Genomic DNA, 8,651 nt, shown 5'->3' on the forward strand with positions numbered 1-8,651 from the left:
CCACACACTCGTATATCTCAATGTTTGTGTCACATAAACTCTAACAGCCTTACAAATAAACGCGGTATGAAATTAAACTTAGGAATAAGCAGAGTGTAAGCAAAATTTGTACTAATATTTGTTTATCTTTATACCGCTAATATTATAGCTACTAAACTACTGAACCCGTTATAAAATTCTTTTTCATAATTAAATTTCATAGTTAAAACATAATTTTTAACTTCTACTTACTCGAGCTAAGGGTACAATTCTTACTTAAATATTATAAATGCGAAGGTATAAATGGATGAATGTATTTTAAAGTTAACGACTTAACGGATTTCGATGAAATTTGGCATACAGGTAGAGCATACTGAAAGAACACATAGGCTACTTATTTTTTTTTGCATTTAAAGATTATGTTTAAAGCTACTCCTAGGCTTTTGCTCTTGTTAAGGTTACCTGATCGTCTAGTTGCAAATCGGTGAAGGCGGGTATGTACTTCGCCCACTCGACCAGAATTAGCAGCTGTTGTTTGATAGACTCGCACACGTCATTGATTTTCGCCAGGTTTCGATTGTTTATCTCCGCGTCTGTCACGTTGTTTGTCTGTCAACATTTACCAAACGCCATTATAGAATCCGCTTCGCTGACTTTTTAAAGCGAATTTTAAGTCTCGTTCTTAAATAGCTGGAGTAAATGATTTAATCATTCAAAAATTGTTGGTTTAAAGCAGTATTTCTCAAAGTGGGGGATAACGCCCCCTCGGGGGCGTTTGAAGGCTAGAAAGGGGCGTTATAGGGACCCAGAAAAAATTGAGTTGATACGGGTTAGGGGGGCGATGCATAATTTGTAGTTTTATTTATTTTATATAAATTACACTAAAATTGTATAAAAATGGTTGGCACTGAAAGATCATTGATTTTCAAAGGGGCGGTAAAAGAACTAAGTTTGATATACACTGGTTTACAGCTACGGTTTAATTGTTCATGAAACTTGTCGCCATTTTGTTAAACGACTAGTAAGCGTATGACAAAATGGATCTGATAAAAAATTTGATTAAGGTTAAGTCATTTCGTAATTGGCTAATCAGAGTATTAAAGTTTTGTATAATGGTGAAATAGAAACAGATAGCTCTTATCAGCTTATGTTAAAAATTCGTATAACCTTTTTCACATAACATTTTGCGTTCTAATGTTTTATGAAGTTTGATACAGCTGCATATATCTTGATAAACTACAATCAGTTTAGGTTAGTATTATCAATGTTATTGTGAAAATGTTGAGTAATTTTTGTAATACATATATTTAAAACTCATTGTCAAAGATATAAAATCGTCATCGCATTTTAAGTCCTATCATTCACTATAAATCTATACTTCTATACTATTATTATAATAAAGCGTAAACACACACTTTGTTGCCTAAGGTATCAGCAATTACAGCAAATTTTTGAATAAAAAGCCCTACACTTACGTCACACTTTAAGCTATATATTTTCACGCCATTAATCTTAGGGGATAAATATTTTGGATAAAAACCTAATGTGGAAAGAGACCATAAGTTGCTGCCAACATCAAAGAAGCAAGGTTGTCATGGTTTGACATCGTCATGTCATTTTGACATTTGCGGTTGATAATTTGACAAATATTGAAATAAAATAAATTTTTCATAATTTTATGCGGATGAAGTAGCACGGTAATAGCTAGTTTATACATATTTACGGTTATTGTCATTACAACTTAATTATTCCAAAATAAATCCTATAACATAGGGTATAAGGTTGAATTCTGTACCTCATCAATGACCTTCCTGCTGAGCAGTTCAGCGTTGAGCAGAGACACGACAGAGAGTCCGTTAGCCTGCGCGGGCTCCTCGTACGACGGCCGTCGACAGTTGATGCGGTCTCTTTCATTCTGCACGGCTGGAACAATAACATAAATTTTAAACTATTATTAATAGCTTTCGCCCGCGACTCCGTCCGCGTGGAATAAAAAAAAATACTTTCTTCCAGACTGCTCTAAATCTATGCCGAATGTCATCTACATCCGTTAAGCCGTTTAGGTTACAAACTCTAACGAACATCCATCCATCTAAACTTTTACATTTATAATATTAGTAAGATAAGATTAATTAAGCGAAGAGCTTCGACCAACATCTCAAGATGATCACGCTAAACAGATGGATTAAGGGCCCGATTCAAAAAGCGGTTAATTTGGAAACCGCACGCTTAGGAGGTTCCTGTCTCTGCAGCCTGTTTGAATCATCAGATTCCGCAGCCGATGGTGCATTATTTTTCAAAATACTTTTTTATAATATTGTAAAATGTATATACTCTTACTGAGAGATCTACTGACGGACACAAGTTTCGACTTTGGTTAGAAAGATTTGAAGTAAATGAGGGTATAGAAATCCCGCGGTATGGTCCACACATTCAGGTCACTTTGTCGGATTTACAGTTTAATAAACTTGGCCTAGATATAAATAAACATGTGCAAGTCTGTCAGTTCTCACGATCTTTATTCATCTAATTTACAACTTATAGAATATAATAATAGACACATAGTATTGTATTATTACATGTGTATGGTGTAACTAAAATGTTATCTTGTTGATAAAAATGTGATAAAAACCTCGTGTACAAATATATAATTTTATCTTAGTAATCTAAAATAAGATACATTGGTTTGCTACATAGCGCTAAAAAAACATTTCATTTAATTTTTTTTTATCATAAAAAATAATTTTCTTTGCGACCAGTATTCTTACAAAATTATATTTATACAGTTTTACCGTCATATAGGGACAATATAGTAAATAATTTTGCAACAATCATCCTTTGCGGATATAGGGAAACAGTCTCAAATTCCTATTAACGCAATAACTTTATGTTCTTTCCTCACAATAGCTTGTTTTGTCGAAAATAGGATTTAAATCTCGGAATTAAATGAATTAAGCTTAAAATTTAATATAGTGGGTATTAGAGATAAACTATTATTAATTAATTCCAAATATAGTGAGTACAAAGTTGAATCATTTCATTTTAAACAACTCATTTCTGATTCATAATAACAATGTATGAACTAACCAATTCATTCATATGTTTGTATTATACAACAAAGAGTTTTCAACCCATTATACGCATTTGTTTTCCCATTTTACGAATCTAATCAGTTTCTTCCATATTTGCGAACACGGTACTCAGTGACTTTGTGCTTATTTCAATATTTGTTATCGATTGAAATTTATTTTTAATATAATCTTTTGGACAAACATGGTATTGTTATATCTATCAAGAGACGGAAAAACACCAACTGAAATATTTGTTAGGTTTGCCAGTTTTAGTGTCTTGGACGCGATTACTACGGCGCCTCTTACTTTTTACCACAAGTTCACGTGAGAGTGTGTAATTAGCAGATCTATGGCGCTCCTTTCTGTCCGGCACCCTAGGTGGTTGCCCTACTGGACAATACCCTAACGCTGGTAATGAATTTGTAACACATCTTGTCTGAGATGTATGCTTATACTTTACTAACGACTAAATACTGAAACGAAACTTAAACACTTCGCTTCATAAGCACCGTTTACAATCTATTAGACGACAAAAATTTAATGGACTTTTAAGATTAATCGTGGGTTTATCAAATAAGATGCTGTCAAATATCGTTTCAGTATTGGGTCGTAAGTTAGCAAATGAGTAGGGAGTCATGTCTACATACATAGATTACATACAAATGAAAACATTTGTCCGTTACACACATAAATATCAGTCAAAGCTTATTATTATAGTTCACGACATAAACATGTTGATCTATCGAGTTTTATCAAAGCAGTAATTAGCACAAAAACTAGTCAGTGTTACTGTTAGGTACTTTTCCGATGCGTATTACCGCCGCCGGTAATAACATATTATTTACATAATCAATCTCCTATCAATCAAATTAATGACGTTTTGCAGAATAATGTTTAGTGTTACCAGTGTCGAAACATTTGAACAAAAAGAGATAATAAAAGCTTAATTCTGTTATGCATTTTAAAGAGTTTTTCAGGCAACTTCGTGCATGGAATAAAAAAAAACCTTTTAAGTAAGTTTTCTACATCTATACCAAATTTCATCTGTTGCATGAAGCCGTTCTGGAGGATACGTTCTGACAAAAATCCATCCATCCAAACATTCTTATTTATAGTATTAGTAACATAGTAGGATATCAACGTCAAACTATTATTTCAATGTTAAATTATCTAGATAACTATGTAACAGTGTCGTCATATCACCAGGAAGATGATAACGATAATAACAAGATAAACAGTTTTGTTTAAATCACAGTTATTAAGGCAAATTAGGTAACATTTTTGGATTTCTAAATATGATTGAATTGAATGATATTCCATTCCACATATCAGAACTGAATGATAAAACTGAATGGATTACATGTCTGACCGATATTGTACACTATGCATGTCATTCACGCAATCATCATCTCCCCTGCCTTATCCTACTCCCGTAGGGTCTATCATCCGTTATCTCAGTCATCACTTCCTTCTTGATCATGTCACCTTTCACGCAATCCATCTCTTTCTAGGTCTACCTCTCTGTCATTCACTTCATATCATTCACAATTCAATATCATTTTTTCGAGTTTAACACCTAGATATAATAAAACTGTGAAATATTTTGGGTCTGTACTGATATGTATTTTGTAAATGCTTACCTTCTTTTTTCATGCCAGCTTTAAAACATTTCCTTAGCCTACAATATCTGCATTGATTTCTTTTGTCCTTATTAACAACACAATTTCGACTAAATCTGGAACAAGAGAAATACTAAGTTAGTTATTACCTATATCAAGATTATTTTAGACTATTCAGTGTCTGTCTATTAAGCTTCCAACTTTGGAATCAAGTCTAAACAAAGACAATAATTTTGTGAAACATTTTAATTTTATCAAAGTCTCTATTCTCTTTCTACATCTATGTAAAGTCCAGTCTAATCATTGCCATAATAAGAGCGCGCGCAAACATTTGACTAAACTATCGCACAACTGTTTAGTCACGCTTTTATTTCTCTTAGCTTATGGAGGTGCGCACACTACTAGATTTTTAGTCGTGCAACTAAACAGTTGAATTGGCTGCAAAACAATCGACAATCGCACAACAGTGTGCGATAGTTTAGTCAAATGTGTGCGCCCGTTCTTAACATTCAATGATGAATGATTATTCTATCTAAACTCTTCGTAGAAATAGAACATTGCTTGCACTGAATCTAAATGAATGACGATACACTAATTTACTGCAATAGATTATTAGTATAGATAATGTAAAAAACTGTGTAGTAGATAATTATTGTATACTAGATTTCTCATGCGACTCCGTTCGCGTGAAAAAAGCAAGTAGCATATGTAATCATTCAGATTATTCTCTACATTTATGCTAAATTTCATCGAGATCTGTGAAGCAGTTTAGGCTACAACCTCTAAAAACATGCATCCGCCCATCTAAACTTTCGCATTTAACACATTAGTAAGACTAGCTTTCGCCCGCGATTTTGATAGGGCGGAAAGAAAAACTTAGTAAGTAGCCTATGCGCCATTTCAGACAGTAATCATTGTGCCAAATTTCATCCAGATTCGTTCAGGCGTGTTAAAAGTAGCTAACAAACATCCAGTCATCCTACTTACTATTGAAGAAGAAACGAAGAACATTGCTATACGTTTGCATCAATTGTAAATTATAATTGATTACAAAGTGTCGTTGGAACAATGAACATTTGCACTTTATCTGAGCAGTTTTTACGCAGGACAATGTGAACACGTGTCCATCGATACATCCTATAGCATTCACGTCCTGAATGGAAGATAAGATATTTGAAAATTAAATGGACGATTTTTTATGTTGCTAACATCAATATCAATTTTCAATTTTCATTTAAAATGGAGAAAATTGCTCTAAGATGAAAATCAGCGTCACTAAAGTCAAAACTGACAGTTACCCAAACTATTGTCCTGTGGTCCTTCGAGCCGGATCTACACAACACTAACCTGCAAGTATAGAGATGGTTCTTTCTAACGCTCCTCCTGAAGAAGCCTTTACAGCCATCGCAGGAGGAAGCCCCGTAGTGCTTGCCGGTCGCACGGTCGCCGCAGATCGCGCAGTGCTGTGACAGTGTAGTAGAACTTGCGGCGCTCGCCTCACTGCTGCTTGTTTCTAGCTGCATGTCGCTGTCTGTAACAACATAAGATCAACGATGTAGCGAAATACAAATATAAAATCTATGGAACGTCATCGACTACAAGTTTATTTTCACATTTGCATGTTACCTTTATTTCAAAAACGTGTTTAGGTAAAAATATACGTTTATTAACATAAACACAATACGACCAGTTTATTACTTCATAGCTACTTATTGTCACCGGCTGACAGGCACACATTTAAATTTTATATTACGTACATCTGACCCGAGCTGTCGCCTGTTAAATATTCCTAAAGTATGAGCATATACGGATTACTTCGAGCACGGTACGAAAGCAATAACTGACGTTAGCTATGCAGGGGACGGATTCTAGTTTGTAGTAGACTGCTTGAAAGAGCTCGTACATGTCAGCCCTGTAGCATACTTCTATATACATATTATAACAGTATCTGTAAATTGTAAAAATAGTACAGTTTTGTTTATAAGTACATCTGACAGCCCTATAACGCTCGGTTTTCCCCGTGCTTATATTGGCTGTATAATTGCTTAGATTCATATTAGTAAAGCAAAAAAAACTGGTTGGTGCGAATGGTATTTACAGGTTAAACATAAAAACAAGTCTTAACACTATTGCTGCATCACTCATGTTATTTATTACCATTTTAACGTTTTCCTTAGATTTAGTTAATCCAGTTCCTCTTTTCAGTATTAATATGGGTTTTAGGGTCACGAACGAATATTTGTCTGGGCGTTAAAGAAAATTCGCCATGAGTCATAATTGTATGATATTTATCGAGATAAACAGGACGAAACCAATAAGCTGTCATAAGAAAAAATTTTCAGATAAAAATGCCGTCCTGTTCAAAGTAAAGGATAAAAAATTTTGTATTCTACTAGCCTTTTCCCATGACTTCATCAGTGCGGAATTTTTAAAAAAAATATCTAGCCCATCTGCTCTTCCAGAAACTGTTTTACATTTGTAGCAAATTTTATCATGATCCATGCTGCCATTCTGGAGATACCTTATAACAAACATGCATCTATCCATTCAAACTTACGCATTAATTGCATGTTTGAGTAGGATGTAAGTTTGTAATGGTTTAAAAATCTATAATATTTATCTAAACAAACCTTCATTAAAAACACAGTCTAAGGTAGTTAAACGCTGGGACTCTTCTGTTGAGGTTCTGTTAAACATGCCGTACGGGCTATAAGGGGGTTTGTCCCACATGTGCGGCGGGCCGGCCAGCATGTATTCCGGCGTGTACTCCATCTCGCAGAAGTCGTGTGAGGTCGCCATATCGCACGGGTACACCGGCATCTTCCTCACAACACGCCTCACAGAGTGTCACCACTCCAAACTNTTATCAACTACTGGCCGAAATGTACGATTCCTCATACGATAACGCACCTGATAATCGATACTGCTTGATTAATTACGTACAAGTGAAAGATTAAGTTAAACATTTACAATCGATATTAAACAAACACTAAGGAGCTAATAAACACTTAAGAGGCATTACTATATAATAACAAAGTTCATTTAAGACCACACTTTCGAGTTTTGTTGTTGTTATTCTAATGAGACACGCGACTTTTTCGCGGTGCGTCCCGACCTCACAATCGAGGCGACCTCGTACCAATGCGGTTATAATAAGACTGGCGAAGTGATGGTTAGGCTATATGCTAGTCATCGGTAGTTTGTTGGATGTCTGCAAAAAAATTGCTGACATTGCGTACGGCCTACTCAGTGATCGATGTGCGACCAGCAAGCAACAAGCCGCTGCGTCGACACTGACTCACGCGTTATCGGAAATGCAACGGATATGAAGTCGTGCGGATTGCAAACGAGGAGTCATACCACACAGCTGATGTTCAGAAGCTTCGGCCATAAAGAGAATGTTTTGTACACTCGCCGACTGACCGGATGACTAATTGATTGTCGCCTTCCCCCGCTTTGTTTCTTTGTCATTGTTAGTTGTGTTGCGAGCGCAGTTATCTGTTCAGTTGCTGATAATGTTTTTAACGGGTAGTTTATCTTTAGAAGGTTACGCCGATACTGTATTAAAGTGTAAATGATCTATCGCTTTAAAACAAATGTACTTAGCAGTGTGGCGTATTCAAAGATTTTGGAAATCAAGCTTTATATGCATCTCTCTTCTATTGTTAAATACTCAAACTTTGAACTGCACTAAAGCAGACCTATCTGAGGCTCCTACAGTTTTACTTTACAACAGTTTTTTTTTATAAAAATTTACGCCAAAAATTTTTTCCTCCAGTAGTAGGTCTGTACCAGCGCCGACACCCGACATGTGCTTGCCGCTAACCAATATGAGTTAAAATCTTTTAATAGAAGCGATCATTTAGAGCATAGACAGTAAACAACGTGCAATCATCTAGCCGGGGCAGGTCGGGGTCGCATTATCTGCCGAGACGCGCGCCCTCTGTCGCACCCGCGCCGCGGCGCCCGACACTCATCTCTG

At 35.6% G+C, this 8,651-nt stretch overlaps 1 protein-coding gene across 1 annotated transcript in view; it reads right to left on the minus strand.

Moving 5' to 3' along the window:
- Positions 1-8,013, minus strand: part of LOC106102085 (transcription factor HNF-4 homolog) — a 13,126-nt gene extending 5,113 nt beyond the window's left edge. Inside the window, exons 1-5 of the mRNA XM_013281493.1 lie at positions 7,300-8,013; positions 6,017-6,200; positions 4,691-4,785; positions 1,775-1,902; positions 442-588 (exon numbers count right to left, since the gene is read on the minus strand). Of these exons, the coding sequence (XP_013136947.1) occupies positions 442-588; positions 1,775-1,902; positions 4,691-4,785; positions 6,017-6,200; positions 7,300-7,489 (744 nt within the window). The 5' untranslated portion in view covers positions 7,490-8,013. The remainder of the gene's footprint in view (positions 1-441; positions 589-1,774; positions 1,903-4,690; positions 4,786-6,016; positions 6,201-7,299) is intronic.
- Between the last annotated feature and the right edge of the window lie 638 nt (positions 8,014-8,651).

Source organism: Papilio polytes, unplaced genomic scaffold (assembly GCF_000836215.1).
Source record: "Papilio polytes unplaced genomic scaffold, Ppol_1.0 DF823923.1, whole genome shotgun sequence".
Taxonomy (NCBI): Eukaryota; Metazoa; Arthropoda; class Insecta; order Lepidoptera; family Papilionidae; genus Papilio; species Papilio polytes.